General features: G+C 41.6%; 1 protein-coding gene across 2 annotated transcripts in view; it reads right to left on the bottom strand.

Moving 5' to 3' along the window:
- Positions 1–17,784, bottom strand: part of ndrg3a (ndrg family member 3a) — a 33,790-nt gene extending 16,006 nt beyond the window's left edge. For both annotated transcript variants that reach the window (XM_023399036.2, XM_023399037.2), the window contains exons 1-3: positions 17,632–17,784; positions 4,462–4,545; positions 1,459–1,491 (exon numbers count right to left, since the gene is read on the bottom strand). In XM_023399036.2, the coding sequence (XP_023254804.1) occupies positions 1,459–1,491; positions 4,462–4,518 (90 nt within the window). In that variant the 5' untranslated portion in view covers positions 4,519–4,545; positions 17,632–17,784. The remainder of the gene's footprint in view (positions 1–1,458; positions 1,492–4,461; positions 4,546–17,631) is intronic.
- Between the last annotated feature and the right edge of the window lie 646 nt (positions 17,785–18,430).

Raw genomic sequence — 18,430 nt, 5'->3', positions numbered from 1 at the left:
TGAAAAGGCACACACAGTCTCTGTTAACACTACAATCCTATTGTGGAAGATATTACCTGAGACAACTCTTAAAAGATACTGGACTCTATTAAGATCACCTATTTCCATCACACAACAGACACAAGAGAACCATCGCTACACCTATCAAAAATTCTTTGTTTCATTGTTTTGTGGCATAAAATGTAGAACTCTACAAAAAGTAACCCTTGGTGACCATTAAGCCACAGGGTAAGAGTCTAAAAGTCCTACTAAAAATCTCTGGAGGCAGTGCTGTATCTACTTTGACCAGAGTGGTTGGAAAAGTATAATGCCCTTTAAGTCCTCATCATATGTGTAATTGCACATTGTCAATTTCCAGTTAGTCCCATAAGATTTTGCCTTCATCTTATGATTTGACAGTAGACAGTAACAAGTGAGAGAGAGCAGGATGACATGAAATAAGTGTTCCCAGACAAATTTGTGTTGTGAAATAGTCAAATATGTCAGTCTTTACATACATTCAAGCTGCTGGATCATCAGGGTGTCCGTCCTAACATTAATGATTTAACAATTTTCTGGGTCATTAGCAAGGATGATCCAGCTGTCACTCCCAAAGCCTTTGTTTTTAGAAATGAGTCCCAATAAGCTAACCTCTAAATCTCTTTTAGTGGCTATGTCCCACACTGTCCTAACTCCACCAAACAGGCTGCTGATGTGAATGCATTGGCTTTTCATATTAGTACAAATGATTCCCAGTAAACAAGCAGTAATTTCACACAGACACAGTATGCATCCATCCAACCTAAAAAAAACTCTACAATTCCTTAAGTTATTGGTTCGTCCCTCAATGGTGCATAACAAAACAACCTGCCAAGAACCTACCCTACGCAACGTACCCTTCAATATGCAATATTATGTGTACAGACTCAGGTAGTGTCCTTGGGCTTTGTCACTCACCTGTACAATGGAATGAGCCGAAACAGTATTCAAAGTTATAAGTGATGATTTTGCCCTTCCCTCAATAGTCACAGATGCACATTAACAGGAACATTAGCAACAGTAACAGAAGGTTAATCAGGAAGGGGCCTGTTTTGGTGCTGATATATTGCTTTTCTGTTTTGCTCACAGTCAGTGTGAACAAAAGACAATCTAAGATAACAAGCTAGGAAAAAACTGTGTATAATGAAAACATTCAAACAGTGTCACCTTGAAAATGTAATGGGCAGTGTGGTGGATGACTTTCACTGATTTATCCATTAAAAAATTCCACTTTCTACCAGCTTGTGTTGTGTGGTAGAAGTTCATGGTGCTGGTGAGAGACAATGTTCAGATGTAGGGCAAGGAAGCAAATGGGCCCAGAATAAGGGGGCAGAGAATGGGGCCATGCCCCAGTGCCCCAACCTCCTTCAACTAGCAAAACCACTACCCTCTAAACATGGCACAACACTGCTTTAGGGAGGAGCAGAAAGCAGCACTCACCTGGCAGTCGAAGTCTTGAAAGTTGCGAGCATTCTGCAAACAAAGTAAAAGAGGAAAGTTAATAAATATACCACAGGCTCATAGATGTCATTTTCTCTATGTAAAGCCACAAACATTACTTAATTTACTTTTGTTTCACACTGGAGGTTCATTTACGTGTATAGTAATAGAATTAATGTGCTGGTGTCTCACATTTTTTACAAGACGATGAATAGAAGTTCCATAAAAAAAGAATAAATCTTTAAAAGAATAAGAAAATAAATATAAAGAGAAATAAATAAATGTGCAAATCCGTGTCAAGGCAACTTCCTGTTGTCCACGCTAAAAAGTTCCCACCCAGGCACGATTCATGTGTGTAGGAATTGACTACTAAATGGATTAAATTATAAACTATATATATATATATACCGGTATATATATATATATGTATGTATACATATATATGTATACTTAGATATGTATATCTAAGTAGATATGTATACTTATAAATATACATATATAGATACACACATTGGTGTAATACTATGAGTATCTGCAATAGTTTCTGCATGGCATGGATGGGTGTGACTTACTGTGGCTAGCACTTCTTTATTTGTTTATAGATAAATTGGCCCAACTGATTTTAAAGTTAGCACACATAACTGTGACAACACTGACCACAAGTGGGTATGACTGCAAAACCCCTTTTCTTCTATGCATCTTAAATCATTATGTTATCAGTATGTTGAATTAGATCAGTTTTCAATAGTATAAAAATGAAATACTTTGCTGCACTGAACATGATTCATGGTAGTACTTCAAAGTATTTTTGCATAGCATTGTCTCAGTTGGTGTTTTGTATTTAGTCGGTCAGCTGGAAACAGGGTAGATGGGCAGAGAAGTGAAAGTGGGCATCAGACAACAGAGAAGGTTCTTGTGGGATTCAGTCGTCAGCCAGTCCAGTAGGTCTGGCATCATAGCTGCCTCTAGACCCTAGGGTGCAAAGCAGTGTTGGGGAGTTGTGACCTACATATAATTAAACTAGTAGTTTAACTGCATTTTGCAGTTGCTTGCTGGTAATTCAACTGCATTTAAATGTGCATAGTGATTTAAGTAGTTCATTTTTTTTTTTTTTTTGCCATTTTTGTGTAGTTAACTAGTGAAACTACAAAAAAGTTTGGACCATAAAAGGAAAAAAATAATTTTCTTGTTATTATACCATTGTTTCTTTCCTTTTCATCCTGACCAGTGTGAAGGCATGCACAGGCAATGCATTCGTCAGGCAGTCCACAACACACACTTGACCACTGTGTAGTGCATTGCTCAACATCATCACGGGTAAACCTCCTGAATCTCAGCCTGAAGAAGAATCACCATGGCCATACTTCAGCAATTGTCTATGTATGACCTTTGAACATATAAGCACTTTTTTCAGTAAACTCAATGGAGTGGCATTTTTTGCTGACATGTGACTTCTTTGTATTTCATTTTATTATAATTTTGTATCACATGTACATTGTCAATTGGATAATTTTTTTACAAAGTAGTTTGAACTATTTCTTCTGAGTAGCTTTAGTTTACCAAACTAGATTTCTCCCTAGAGTAGCTTTGCTGTAGTTCAACTTCTCTCAGTGTGAGGTAGTTATGCTTTCAGAGAAGCTTCCCCAGCACTATGGGAGGTAGCTATAACGCTTCCTCTTTCTCCTTCCTACTGAAATAGCTGTGCAACAGGAACATGTTTCCAGCCAAAGTCTTCTCTTCTTCTGTTTCTGTAATGCATTTGAGGTGCTCAGTATTGTACAGATATGATGAAGGTACAGGAAGAAACAAAATATCCTTGCTTTGGATTTACAATAAATGAACCCCAAAATGTCAGCACAATCATTTCCATGACAACATTAGCCCCTGGTTTAATAATGAAACCAGTTTCTGGACTGTTTACAAAGCTCCTTCATCACAGTCAGCTGCCCCACATGCTGAGGGCGATGACAGTTTTTATGCGAGAGATGGTGCGATGCAAATGTGCTCATCTGTCGTATCTGTTGTCATGCCAACTGTTGCACTAAGCTGCGAGTTTACAGCTGCTTATATGAATGTTCTAAAGCCATATAATTACATACAATTTTAACCTTTGGAGATTATACTTGTTAAGCTGGTCTTTACCATTATTATGGGTACTTTCCTGCTGCAGACAGTCCACACTTCTCCCTCCTACCTTGCTGCATCGTTAGTGTAATCATTCATAGATGCATTATCTGAATGGTAATCAGAACTTGTTTTCATCATTTCAACAGAGGAAAATGAGAATCCTCTTTCATCATTGTTATCATGTCATCATCTTCGTCTGCTTTCAAGACTCCTGGTTTCTCTTTTTAATGAGCTGGCCACTAGGTGGAGTGAGAGGTCAGTGCCAGTCTTCTTCATTCAGATAGGTTTTATGATATATATTCCCCACCCTGTCACCTCACACAAGACATCTATCTTAACTGGCACACAGCCCGACAAGGAGAAATATAAGAGAAGGCCAGGAGAGGATGTGAGGAGCTTTGATCTACCATTGGGTGTTTTTTTCTCTTCCATACATCTGTTTTTGCTGTCGCTCACTCGCTAGAATCTTTCATGCTCTCAAAAATTAAGAGTTCAGTTTTTTCCAGCTTCTCCTTTGATCTCTCTTCGTTCTTGCTTGACTGTCTTACGTTATACACCACCCTTTTCTTCTTCTCTCTTGCCTCATTCCGTCTACATTCTCTTTTTTGCCGTTCGACTTGCTCTCTCGTTTTCTCCCTTCTTTTCTTTTCCCTCTCGTCAAGAAGATATGAATAATTCACTTTGATGAACAGGACTGCAGAGTGTGCATGTCTAGTGTATTAGCGTATGTATTTGCTTGGGAGGACCATATGGGGTGCTCATTCACTTTTAGAGCACACAATACACAGTCTGTTCACTTTGTGTGTGTGGTTATAACGATGTGTTCAGGCGCACAGTTGTGTGCCTGTTCCCTGTAGCAGCTTGTCACTAACTCACCTTATTGGTCAGCAGTGGCTTGATCTCAGTCAGCTGTACATCCTGCAGCTCATCCATCTTCCTCTCTGGTCACTGTAAACCACTCTGTCCGAAAAATGGAGAGAAAAACATTATAATCACTTCTGCAGTCAGGCAAGCAATTGTGCATATTGGTAAGAGTAGTGAAAAAGATATGTAATGAAAGCAGGATATTTTACAGCTTAACAATAAACTTTATTGTCCAAAATGACATCAGTGCACTGTAAGGGTAAACTTCACTGAGAATTACATGAAATAAGTGTAAAAAAATAATAACTATAAATAAAAAAACATAAGAACAAATAATGTGCAATAAATAAACATTTAACTTCAATGAAAACAAAGGATCAAATATACATAAAATGCTGCCTATATAACCCGACTTGACCAGAGCATTTCCACTGCATTATTGCTTCTTAATAAAAGTATTCATATCAGTGTATATTGGAGAATATATGCGCCGATACCGATATATCTGTGATAGGCCAATATCGGCCAATAAAACAAATAAATCGGTCGTACTCTAAGTAAGAGCATTACATAAAACAGCCCCCAGTCTTTTAGTTCACTCTTGGCACAAATGAACAAGCTCATTCATGGTGAGGAAGATGTCATTGTAAGGTCTGTCTTTTTATGCATGTCTGAAAATGAATGACTAAAATTCTTCAGAACTGACAGAGGGTGTCTGGATTGATATCTGACTTATATTTAATGGTGGTTCTATTTGCTCCCACTAATTATGTTTTTCATCATTGTTAAATACTAATTGTTAAATCCATAAAATGTCAGGAAAAAAATATGCCCATCACAACATCCCCAAACCCAAGGTGATAAATTCAAGTTCCTTGTTTTGTCCAGCAGTTCAAAGCCCACAGGGATTCAGTTCACAATTACAGTAATAATCGTCTCAGCACCATCTCAGCACCAGGTGCAGTTTATGGCAACACAACCTACACATCTGATACTGATCAATCAGTATGCGGTTGAAGTAAGTGGTCACAAGTCCAGCGCTGACAATGTAATGTTCTTTCTCTCTAGGGAACCTTCCCTTCCTGATTCCATACTGGCACAATGTGATAACACTGTACAAGGAGGGGGATAGAGGGCATTTTCTCTATCAATTCTCAAGGAAAGGTCACACTTTCAGTTCACACAGGTGGTGTGCAAACATGCACACACACAAAGATGGATCAGGCCAGGTTTAACAAGAAGCTCTAAAGCCCACCTCATTTGTTTTCCCCTTGAAGCCAGCCGTTTGTCCATGCACATAATTACTGAACAAGAACACTGACACAAAAATGCCCCCTCCCCTCCCCCACTTTCCTTGAAATGGTACCTCTTCAGCCTTGCCTGTTTGCACAAGGTGAGGACAGGAAGTGGTATTAAATTACCTGGCTGTACCCAGCAGAGTGGCTCATGTTGCACATAACAACAGATGGAGCCTCCGCCTCTTCTAGGTCACTGCTTACAACTGGAAGACAAAGCCAAATCAGCCTCCACCGCACCGCAAACAGCCTTTGAGGACTGCGTTTATCGAACAGATGCATATGATGCTAACACAAGAAAGCAACAAGGGCATATGAAATTGGTTAGAGTACTAGCCAATTGGAAAAGCAGCTACAATCACTTCCTGAGACAGAGCCAATCCCCTTGAACGACCTTGAGCTACTGGTATCAGATAACATTCAGGTTTGGATAGTGATGAGTCTTGCAGCCAACCAACAACGGGAGGTACCAGCAATGATGACATCACGTTAGGTCTGTGTTACCAGCAGTTTCATCCTCTGATTGCCTGACAGAGGTCTGAACAGACAGCTGCCTGTTGACGCATGAATAAGGTCAGAGGTCATCCTGCTCTGGCAACAGACAGCACCTTGCTTGGAAATAACCAGGGAAGCAGATGGATGCAACTGAGCCCAATCCTCAAATTACATAAAGCAGGGGGGGAAAAAAAGTAGAAAAATTGAGTGTTGGAAATACTCAGCCATCAGCATGGGGAGTGAAAACATGCCCAGAAAAATCCCTGCTGACAAATCCGGCTCAAGGGTGGAACTAAATAATATTTAGACAAGTGAACAAGGAAAAAAGAAAAACAAATACTCTGCATGCTTGAGCGGATTGAGCGTATTGGCCGGATCAATCCAACACTTCCTCAGACTGTCACAGAAAGTGGGATGGAGGCAAAGGCCGCTTTAATTGTAGCCGGCTAGCCCGGTAATCGAGGTGTTAAGGGAGACGGGGTCAGGGTGGGCTTAAACCAACTGACAGATTGACTGGGCGGCCTTCAGAGCCCAACCCCACTGACCCCCTTATACTGGGTAACCCGGGCAACTAGCAACCATCACTTCCCCACCATCATCCTGTGCTTCATTCTTCGGTTTCTATCTGAGGCAGATCTCACAAACCTAAACTGTGCATCAAATCACCTGAGAAAACACTAGCAACACCACATTTAGCAGCATCCACCACCATCGCAACCCTTTCCTACCTACTCCATGCCTGCATTACTCTTCAGCCTGCGCAGCTGTTGCCATAGAGACAAAGCTGGTCGCCGATGTTTATTCTGAGCTGGGCTAGCCCCAAGGGAGAGATGTGAGGCAAGGAGACAAGGGGAATAGATAGTGATAGAAATGAGAGGAACTGAAGCTCTAAACATGTGCTTTCAGCAGCGTTTACCCAACAATCACACGGACTCAAATGAGCCATGCAAACTGTCTAGATATGACGGTTAGTGTAGTTGCAATAGAAAAATCAGGAGAAGTAGTCCCAGATGACAGGAGGGAAATTCCATTTGCAATCTGTGCAGCTTGCGGGGTTTGTCCTATATTCACACCATACCATTAATGTGGAAGAGGATGGGGGAAGGACTGAGAGAGCTGATGTTGAACGAGTCCCTACAGCGTCGGCAGCAGGACTGTATGTTGTAACGGATCGCTCTCACAAATGGTCTCCCTGTCACCAGAATCTGTTTTACTCAGCTCTTCTGCTTGAAACTGAGAAACACGTGAATTACATGCCGACTCTCACACATGACTTCCTTCATCTGTTCTTCAAGTCCATTTTTCTACACAGTGTGCAGCTTCCAACAGAGCCTCGTCTCAGCACTAAATATTATGCCACGCAGCGAGGGACCAGGGGGCTGTGCTAGGTGAACAAATGACAGCAGAAACAAATCGTGTCAGAGGAAAACCATGTGGCCCCTTCCGTGCAGCAAAGGTCAGCCTTCATTACAGTCTAGCGTCAGCGCTGCCTCCAGGAGACCAGAAGGTTTTCAATTCTGACCCAGTGTCTTCATTGAAAGAATTGCAAAGGCATGTTGAAATCTGTCAGTGTAATAAATGGATAACTTATTTACATCGCTCCTTCTCTCCTGTTGGCAAGCACTGCTGCCAACCTCACAAACATCATCCTATATGTACTGCTGTAAGAAGAGAGGACATGCCTTTACCTTCATACAGAGGCATGTGCCAAAACACCTACTGTAGATATATGGTATCTCTGCCAACAAAAAGGAGTCCTGTAGCTGCCATGTCAGCAGACGGTGCTGAGTGATCGATGAACACATCCCCTGCTCCTCCTCCTACTTTTCCTCCCTCCCTCCCACATCTTTCTCCTCCTCCTCCTTCTCTCTCTCACACTCTCTTTTTGTCTATCCATCTCCAGCTCACCTTGGGTCGTCAGGAAGTCTAGTCAGGCTGCATGATGGACGACTGAGAGCCCAGCTGTGATGGTGACCCTCCCTTTAGCCTGTTCAATTAGTCTTCTTTCCTCTTTGTTGCCATGGCAACCGTGACTACAGAGTCAACTGCTGTCATCATCATCATTCGCATCACAACTCTGAACTCATGCTTTGACTTTGACCTCTCTGGTCTCAGGTTGACCGAGGTGAATGTCACCATGATGACCTCGTATTAACCTGCCTCTGTGTCCCTATGGAGACCCTGACTCAGCCAACAGGCATATTGCCATGCTGATGTAAAGCTGGAATCTTTTACCGTTCACACATTGTCACCCTCTGCAGTGGGGGGATGTGTCCAGCAAACATGGTGAGGGTGGAGGGTTGTGTGACAGCCTGCTGTTCAACTTAATCTGCCGTGCAAAACACAAAAAAAATTGTACAAAATGTGGCAAAATGATGCCTGACTTTGATATAGAAGAATCCAGACTTCTTCAGTCGGTCACCTCTAGTGCATTGGCTCTGATTTGAACAGACTTTATGGGAAATGTCAACCTGGATAGGTGTAGCCTGATAAACGAATCAACAAGATCAAAACTTCTTACAGTCAGAGTAAGAAGAGCAGTTGCTGTAAATATGAGTCGTTGAGCGTTTTACCCCACAACACACAGATTGCGAATGTATTAATTCAAAAACATCATGGTTTATTTATTATATTTACTTTAACCTCATACGGTCCCTTGATGTTGATCAAACTCTACTTGAAGGATGTTTTTTTTAGTCGCCTGCCAAAGCGTTTCTTGCTTGAAATTGCAGACATTTTGTTTAATGTTTTGGTTCTCTAGATGTGCAAACAGTTTCAGTTTTGAAGGAGTATCTTACTTGACAGTAGAATAAAAAATATATTTTTATACAAACCCTGTATGAAGGAATTTGACCATGAATTATGAAAAATGCTGTGGTAGTGATCCAGACGAGACAAAACAATCACTTGACTACAGTATCACACAAAGAAAAAGCATTAGTCATCCTTTATTCCTCCTCCACATCCCAGCCACATCAACACATCATTATGACTGTAGCTGCCCAGCCACTGCATGGGGTGGTGACAGCTCTACATAGGCAAAACATTGTTGGTGTGTCCCACTTTAGGAGCTGGATCCTCCTAAGTCTGCATTTCTATACCAACTACGTCCCAAATAAGCCTTTTGTTGACTAAATTTGAAGGAGACTACTAATGTAACTTTGCAACTTAAGTCAAGAAATATCATGTGATCACATCACACTTACCAGGTATTTGCATTCACTTAGTCAATCAGTATAGACCAATAAAAAGGCCACTGCAATTAAAAGTTGGAAGTCGGATATAAATTAGAAATTAAGAGTTATACACATTTTAGATATATGTAAACCTGGTACACTTTTTGCTAGCTGTCCATAATATATTGAACAATAAACTCAGGTATTATGAAACTTATCCCAATTTATCACTGGTTTCTAAACTTTTTCATCTTTTTCTCCCTAGTCAAATATTTTTGACATTACAAGTTGACAAATGTAATCCAAATGAGCCATTATTTTTGCATGCTTTGACTTGACTGTCTCATTCAGAGCAAAGGATCAGGTTCAGTCAGGCCTTGGTAGCCTCTGAAGAACACACCTTATTGGGTGGCATCCATTAAAACATCCAGCCCCTTATTTGGGACGCAGCTACTGACAATTACCAACTTGTCTCCAGCCAAGAGAAGCAGTGTCCTCTGCCTGTCTGCTTTCTCTGGGAGCCAAATTATTCTAATGACACGGAAGAACACAAGCATGTCTGTCCTCAACTGGAGCCCCGGTCTTCAGTCAGCACTTCACCAGGCTTCACATCACAAGAGAAAATAGGCCACCACAAATTCCAGAGATACTACCCTCCTGCCAACCATTCAGACAGCCGAATGTCTATGTGCGCTCTTCTTTATGTGCAGGAGTGTTTTGCTGTCAGGGCTTCAAACAAGTGGAAACAACTTGTCCCTGTACAGTCACCAGTGTGGTCACGCCTTACCCTTAGACTGGGAGACTTTTCCATCCAAGGGGTACGTCACTAGAAAACTTTTCATAACCAGGCCAAGCCAGTGTTTACAGCAATCTGCACCGGAGTAAAGCTAATGGACTGTGACAAGGCTCAGTTCCAGATTACTGCTCTAACCTGAGCAATTTGGTAAGAGAATTAGAAAAGGAAAATCTATTTGTTTGGCATTTTAGCCCCCACCTCCCCCTCCTTTCAGGTCAATAACAACATGAGTGATAGAAAGGACGGTTGAATTTTATTCAATCCGTCCAATTCTATTCTGGAGACAAGGGACAAGACACAGAAGGAAATCTGATCTGAGTCTGCTCTTTTGTTTTCCATCACGGAAAAGCTGACCTATAGCACTGAACATTCCCTGCTGACGCTGTCAGCAAATACACACACACATGAGCGAGTAGGGACCAGCACACACTCACACGTGCACACACACGCACACATCTCCCCATGCTTCACGTCTACTTAATTAAATGACAGCTTGCTGTCCTGAGGCTCCATCATGCTCCTTACAGCTTATATGATTCTCCTGATACCAGATGACAGATCCTTTTTTTATTTTCTTTTGACAGTGCAACAAAAACTATGATGAGACATATCTCTGATGTCTTTTTCTGTCACGAAATGGTCTATTCTTATCCATTTTCTCACCTCAAAATGGAACAACACCCAACTGCTTTTGAAACCAAACTGAAAACACTGGAGGTTCACTTTGAGATGCAGATCCTGCTCAGGTATAAGTTCACATTTATACACACAGATACTATATATGCAGAGGACCACTGAGGCGAAGACAAAGCAAAACAAGTGACTCACTCTGCTAGAAGTTATTTTAAGACATTTAATAAGAGAAACAAATGTTCATCCTCAAAATACCAAACTTCTTGTTTGATCCATCCAGGATTAAAAAGGTCTAATAAACGCTAAATACTGCATTACTATGATTGACTTATCCCTTCTTTGGAAAACCGAATCTGATGGCACACTCTCTAAGTCACCATCACATTTGAAACCTGAGCCTGGGGCCAGTCATAACTCATAATGCAAGTGATAAAAATGTAGCAGAGGTTGTACTTGGATGGGACATGGGAGATAACACACACAAGAACAATATTGCAAGTGCTACTGTGAAGGTATAAAACGCTCATACGCATCCTATTGCATTTGTGTGTGGGAGGAGATTTGTGACCTTGTCTTCTAGGTTGTGATATTCACTCAGTGCGCATGTTTGCCTCCTCAAAACATCTGTATAATAAGCCGAACAGCTGCATCTTTTAATAGAGGAAATCCTAAACTTATTTTCCATCACTTGAATATTTCTGTGTATGTGTGTGTCTGTGAAGAAAAGTCTGGTTCCCCAGCAAAGACACTCATTGGCACGTAGCAGCCACTGCACTGATATGTCTGCCAAAAAGAGGATCCCCCTCTACACACACCCTAATCCGAACCTCTACACTCTATGCAGGATTGGGGACCGTCTCTGTAGCACTCACAAACACACATCCATGTAAACGGGCACATAATGTCCATACAGACACACACAGTCTCAGATATGCACACATCAACATTAACACCTACCATATATACCCACATACACATATCTAATCCTGCAGGGCCACTGAGTGCAAGACCCCTCTCATTACTCTCTGAGGGCTTTTAAAGAATTACATTATTCTGTCAGGGGCCATTTTATCTGCTAATGGTCTTATGAGATTAAAGAGCAGCATCTGGCTGTACTGATTTATAACCACATATCTATTGGCATCATCAGCATGCTTCACCTCGTACATGAAGACGCACACAACTAGAGAGTCTCAGAGGACAACCGACTGGCTAATACAGTGCTGTGGTTTGTGAAATTATATGTCATAAATTCCAGTGGCATGCTAAATTTACTGCATTAATACGGACCCAGAGACCAACAGCAATATTTTCCATCGGTGAAGTAATGTTTCAAACCAGCAAACCGGAAGCTCAATTTATCCATTAGGCCTGTGTCAGACAAGGAAGTGTAAGTAGCAGTTATTAATTTTGTATGTGTATGATATATAAGGCCTTGGTGTGTGAGTCAGCCCTTCCATGTTTCTCCCTGCACAGTACATTGTATTATATAGCCTCAGAGTCACCCAGACATCTATTCTGGCCTTTACGTATGAGTAAAGAAGTGGTCCCCACAGCCAGCTGAATATCAATTTTAAGTGATTCTCATGGGTCAGTGTGTTTTGACTCTTAAAAGTGCTTGTGTCCTGTAATGATTTATTGCGATACAGATTTTAGTTCACATCACCCAACCCTACAAAAGACATCAATGACTCCTATTGGAATGTACAGTATATTCATCTTGTGTTTGCCACACACACACACACACACACACACACACACACACACACACACACACACACACACACACACACACAAATGAATGATGTCTTTCATCTTTCCTTTGACTCCACAAAATAACCTGCAAGGCTCTACCACAGCTGATCCTTTCTAATGACGATAAATAGACTAATAAGATAATGGCAACACACAGCAATTTTGATAGCTGTAGCAACATGACACATTTCATCAATAAATCAATAAACATTAGCATAGACAGGTCTCACACAAAGGAACAAAGGAAGGCATGGGAGAAGGATGATGTTAAGGGGGAAAAAAACAAAACATATCATCACTACAGGGCGGGGGGCGGGGGCACCAAGAGTCAGATGAGTCTAGATAAATCTGCTGTGATAGATCAGAGAGAGGTGTGAGCCTGGCTGAATGAGTCTCTCCTGGCTGAGCTCCTCCTGATATCTGGCTATAAATAAGACTGAATGGCCAAGCCTGTCAGGCCTGCACTCAGTGCTGCTAATAGAGTACCTGCCCCTTCTCTGCTACGCTAGACTAGCTGCCACTCAGTCTGTGGGGATTTCCTCTGCCATGCTCACTTGTGCAGACAACACAGAGAAAGACAAAGTGCAAGAGGGATGCTAGTGTATGTGTGTACTGGGTCTCAGCTGGTGGATGTGAGGGGGCAGGGCTTCCACAACAGCGGACTCCTGCTGGAGGCACAGCACGATCTGTAGACTGCGGTCAGACTGGCCGAAGGGCAGCTGTGGAGGCAGCAGCGAGACCATCTGTATAGTCCGGCCAGCAGCTCACTCACACACCCACCCACCCACAGCATCAGTTCAACAAGCTCAGTGGAAACATTAGAAACCGCTTCCATAAAACATTAACAGAGCAGAGACATGAGAGCCCTTGTGTCCAGAGATAGCAAAGTCATCTGCCTGTGTATACAACCAGACTTTGTATTAGAACACATCTCTGCATGTCTTGCTGTATGAATCAGTGCTAAGAGGCCTGTTGCCTCACAGGAACACAGCCTCTGCTAACAGAGTTATCCATGTGGTCACAATGACTGATTACTGACAACTCAATCTCCCAGAGAAACACAGAGGTGGCTCCTCTGGCGCCTTGCCTCGCGAATGCTCGCTGTGGAGGTCGGCGGTGTCCTTGGCAACCACAAAGGGGGGGGGCTAAGCCATCCCCAGCTCAGCTGGTGGCGCCGCTGAAATCGAATGACCTTTTTCAGCATCATTTACATGACGGCATTCTCTTCTTATCACAACAGCCAACGCAACGTAGAATATTTTACCTGTCAGCTTAGTTTCCACTCTGCTTTTGGGATGCTTAAATGCTTTTCATTAACTTTCAATACAGTGATTAAGCATCAAATAACTCAAACAAAGGCACAGACAGTTATTTCTCTTCTTCACACATTCTAATATGTGTAACATGTACAAGTCACTACTCACACTGAGCCACACGCACACTCACCAGGAACCCGATCTCTCCAAGTGATGTTCCAGCGTTTGATGATTGGGTCTTTACAAATCATCTGTCTGACTTTAACAGCCTCTAGCAGGAACACAGCCTGAGGGGGAGGATCTTCAAACCACCAGGGCGCTGTATCTGCCATTTGCTCCGTCACAATAACAACCACTAAACCGTTTAACTTTCCTGGGTGTTCCCTAAACCATTAAAGCAAGTAGAGGATGAAATGATTCATACCGTGCGCAGCCGACCATGAGACATTGTAAAAAAAAGCTGTATCCTGCTAACATGTTTAACTTTAGAGAGCTGAGTGTGCAGTGTGTGTGTGCCAGCTTATTTGTATCTATGAAAGGGATGTGTCACAAAACATCCTCTTTCTTTACTCTCCATCTCTTGGTATTCACACACATATTCAGGATGAACACAGTTCGATTTTTCAGATTGGATATAGTTCGATTAACATTAAGGAACAAGAAAGAGCTGTAATTTGGACGAAGGAAATCAAAGTGGAAAAGAGGAGACTGAGACTTGATGCAATGCAATGTGTGCAGGTGTAAGAGGGGTGGTTCTTAAAATATATGATCCCAAATGACGAGTGGCACTGAAGGACAGTTCAGGGCATCCAGAGGTCCAGCTTGGCTCGTATCCAACACTTTGGATCAACAAGCTTACCACCTGTGCTCTGCCTCTCCTCATCGCCACCTGCTGATATTATTGCTGATGCTGATAGAGAAAATGGAGACAGAAAAAGTCCTCCTTCCAGCTGGGGTGTGATCCAGCAGATAAGAGCGTCTGAAAATATGTGGACACTGTCACTGCTTCACACAAGCCTGCTAGCGACTGTCACTGGTGTTTTGTCATTCATTTGTCTGCTGTATTTATCCTCAATTACACCGTTTCAGGAAAGACAGATGATAGAACAGGGATAGATGGGATAGCTGTCTGCATATGCTGTTCAGCCAGGGTCAAAGGAAATTGAGGAAGTTAACCTGGAACAGAGGTGTGTGTGCATCAGCTGCTTTTGCTTTGAAAGCTTGAAGCTGCTGTGCAGAGCTTGTCCTGTAACTCTAGGCCTGGTGCAACTAAAGTTACAGATGCAGTTCAGTTACAAAAACACAGCAGTGTCACTAGAGCTCCGGGAGAAAGGGTGAGACGCGCAATACAGTGTGAACATCATTCTCATGGCTACAAATAAAAAATAAATAAATAAATAAAAAAAAAAAAAAAACACAAACCTGTAAGTTGTATCTAACAAAACAAGACAAAGATGTGCTGATGACCACAGAGGTATTTCCAATTATGAGAAGAAGTTGCAGTAAATGTCCCTGTCTGGCACAGGTTATGTTTTGCGCTGCAGGGCTGGCAAACCAATACACACAGTAATGCTGAGGTGAGTGTGAACACAAGGCAGACTGACTGTCAGCACAGTGGCTTAATTACTGTCTCCATCTCTCCAGTGAGCGTTATTCGCTGACATTCATCCCTGCAAGAAATCCTCTTCTACGAGAGCATTTCTCACTTTTATGTACTCTGTAATCCCTGTAATACATCATGTGTAAATTGTAATCCAGGCTGAAAGGCACCTTAATAGTGCCGTTCCTTGATGCCGACACACAAATTACTTTACATCACTTACTTACAGTATAATTTTACGTATAGTACATAAGTGATGCATTGTGCTGCCTTTGTTTGCACTCTGAAAGCCTGGGGTAATTTTGTTTTCATTTCTCTGAGCACTTGTGGAAGGAGGAGTCCCTCCACAGTTTAAAAGAATATGAGCAAATTTGACAGTTTTAAAACCAAGTGTTGCAATAAAGTGCATAAACCCGTTTTAAATTATTGAAACTTTCAGTGGGTGCTAATAGTTGGAGCCTACAGAGACCAGATGAACACATTTTCTCCACATTTCAAAACCCCAAGTACAATGTATAGCTTAATAAACAACTTTTGACACTCCCATTAGTTAAGCAGTAGTTTTTTACTGTAATAATCAACTAGGGCCAGGGCGCTTCCAACAATATGGCAATAAACCAATATAAATAATAAACTACCCCCAATCTACTCTGTCTGCTGCTTTCACAACAAAAGACTGATTTGGAGGTCAGCTTAAAGAAAGCAGCTATCTGTTTATAGGTTGTTATCTATTGGCTTCTCTAGTCTGAACAACAGTCTGTCGCAACAATGTTGTGAGTGACAACAAATGCCTGGCCGATGCCTGTTGTGTAAGCTCCATTCAAGCCTTAATGATCATGTGATACTGTTGAGGGCATTGTGGGAGATCACCTGAGAGAGCACCTGAATTTACTACCACCACCATGAAACTAGAACATACTAAAATGTACACAATTTGATATCAGAATTAAAGCTTCAATATACAGATAGTGTTTCTGTGGTGCTTAATACAAAGGTTAGAATGACCTTCATGGTAATTCATGGTTTTATTTAATGTCCTATAACTAGACTTACTTTGAGATCCAAATTAATCCTGATAGTTTTACTGGGAACTATAGCACACACTGCCCTTTGAAAATATATATCACAAGATGACAGTGGTTACTTTTAGAAAGGGGAAACACCTGATGCCCACCCTGTTACACCTCCCACCTGTGTGACCTTCGCATGGCCACCAGTGACATTGTCATTACTCATGTGGTGTCTGAATGGTGTAATGCCTGCAGCTACATCACTGTGATTCATCTGATTAATAATGATGGATCTGCCCAGTCTAGACTGGGACAGTGTTTGGAAAAAAATGTGCAGAATAAAAAGAATTATCTACATTAGAGATGACAAGTCACACAACCAACACACAGACTTGGGCCTTTTTATCCAAAGGTCTCCTGCCAAACTCCACAGAAAAATTACTGCAAACATAATCATGTTAATATTCCTCTAATAAACATAAAGGTACAAATAGTGTTTTATTGCATTTAGTTATTAATTTATAACCTTAACCCTGTTCATTTTTTCAGTATAACGGTATGGTAAATAAGGATAATACCTCTTCCCACAGGGACTTTGGTTGTGAATTTTTTTATTGTGTTAATGTATTTAATACATATCGCTATGAGCTGTTTGGCTAACATCTCTTTATTTGTTTTAGCACGGAAATTAAAGATGTAACGCATCGTGACCGGCCTCATTTCATTACAAATTGAAGTAAAACCTAAGTTATTATTAAGCTGGTAGATAATGTAAAAAAAAAAAAAGTGACTACAAATACGTACTGCGCTGACAAAATGAAGATACTGTGTGGAAATAATGGTTATGTCGCATCACTGTTGAGAGGAGCAGCAGCAATGAACTCATTTCAATCCAACTGCAGTTTTTCTAACTGAACCGCTTCGCTCGCGCTCATTGTTCATCTGGCTTGTGCCGGTGTTTTAACATGTGTTTTTAATTAGTACATCGATTTCTCATTGCTGCTCTAACGGCTACCACCATTTCTCCAACAAACGAATCGGTGTATGGACAGTAACACGAACAGGTTGGGAAATCCAGCGAGCTGAGATAATCTCGTGTGGCATCGGGCACATCTGTAAGTGAGGAATGGGAAAATACTAAGCGAAAACACAGATGTGAGACTTACCTCGTCGGTGAAATAAGTATCCGGAGGGTTCTGCTCTTTTCCTTGCTGGGTATATTGTTGAAAATCAACGGTTAAAGGTGTATTTCAGTACACAGTACACACGTCTCCTGCCTGTCGCTTTCTCTGTCTCAACTAGTATTTCGATGTGACTCTGGGCGGAACTACACGCTGCGTCGCAGACACCGCGGAGGAGCCAATAGGAGGAGGCGCTACACACCACAGACAGGAGGAGGAGGCAGAGGTCTCACTCTGCTCCGAAATAACGAAGACGAGTCTTCCCTCGACGTAGAGGGAAAACAAAAGATTACGTTCTCAATGACTTAACTGCCCTCACAATCAAGTATTATGATTTTATGGTGGTTGACGTTTCCAATTTTTTTTTACCCATAGAACTGCATCAGTCTTGGGGCGAAAAAGGTGGACAGCACATGTTTGACAGCAAATGCCTTTTGATAAGAAGATAATTGTATTGATTTATCTTTTTAACTTTAGACCACCTTTGGTAAAGGCCCAGCCCAGAGCCTTCAGCCCAAGAGGTGTTGAGTTGACTCTACAAGTTCTTCGTGGGCAAAATTATATCACTTACCCTGCTGTGTCACTACATGATGAGAGCTCAAATTTTGGAGATTAACCGATTAGAATTCCCATCAAGTTTCTATTTTCAATCTGATTATGTAACTGCACAAATCGGCTATGCAATAAAAATATTACATCAAAGTATGCACGCAACCTCTTTTTGACGTGTTTTTACTCAGATAAAGTTCTCCCTCCCATTGATGGAGCTCTCCAGTGCAACCAG

This window comes from Seriola lalandi, unplaced genomic scaffold (assembly GCF_002814215.2).
Source record: "Seriola lalandi dorsalis isolate HSWRI2012SDOR001 ecotype SW California unplaced genomic scaffold, Sedor1 jcf7180002050280, whole genome shotgun sequence".
Classification (NCBI taxonomy): Eukaryota; Metazoa; Chordata; class Actinopteri; order Carangiformes; family Carangidae; genus Seriola; species Seriola lalandi.
The sequence above is the reverse complement of the archived record's forward strand: the minus strand, read 5'-3'. Positions and strand labels throughout refer to the sequence as shown.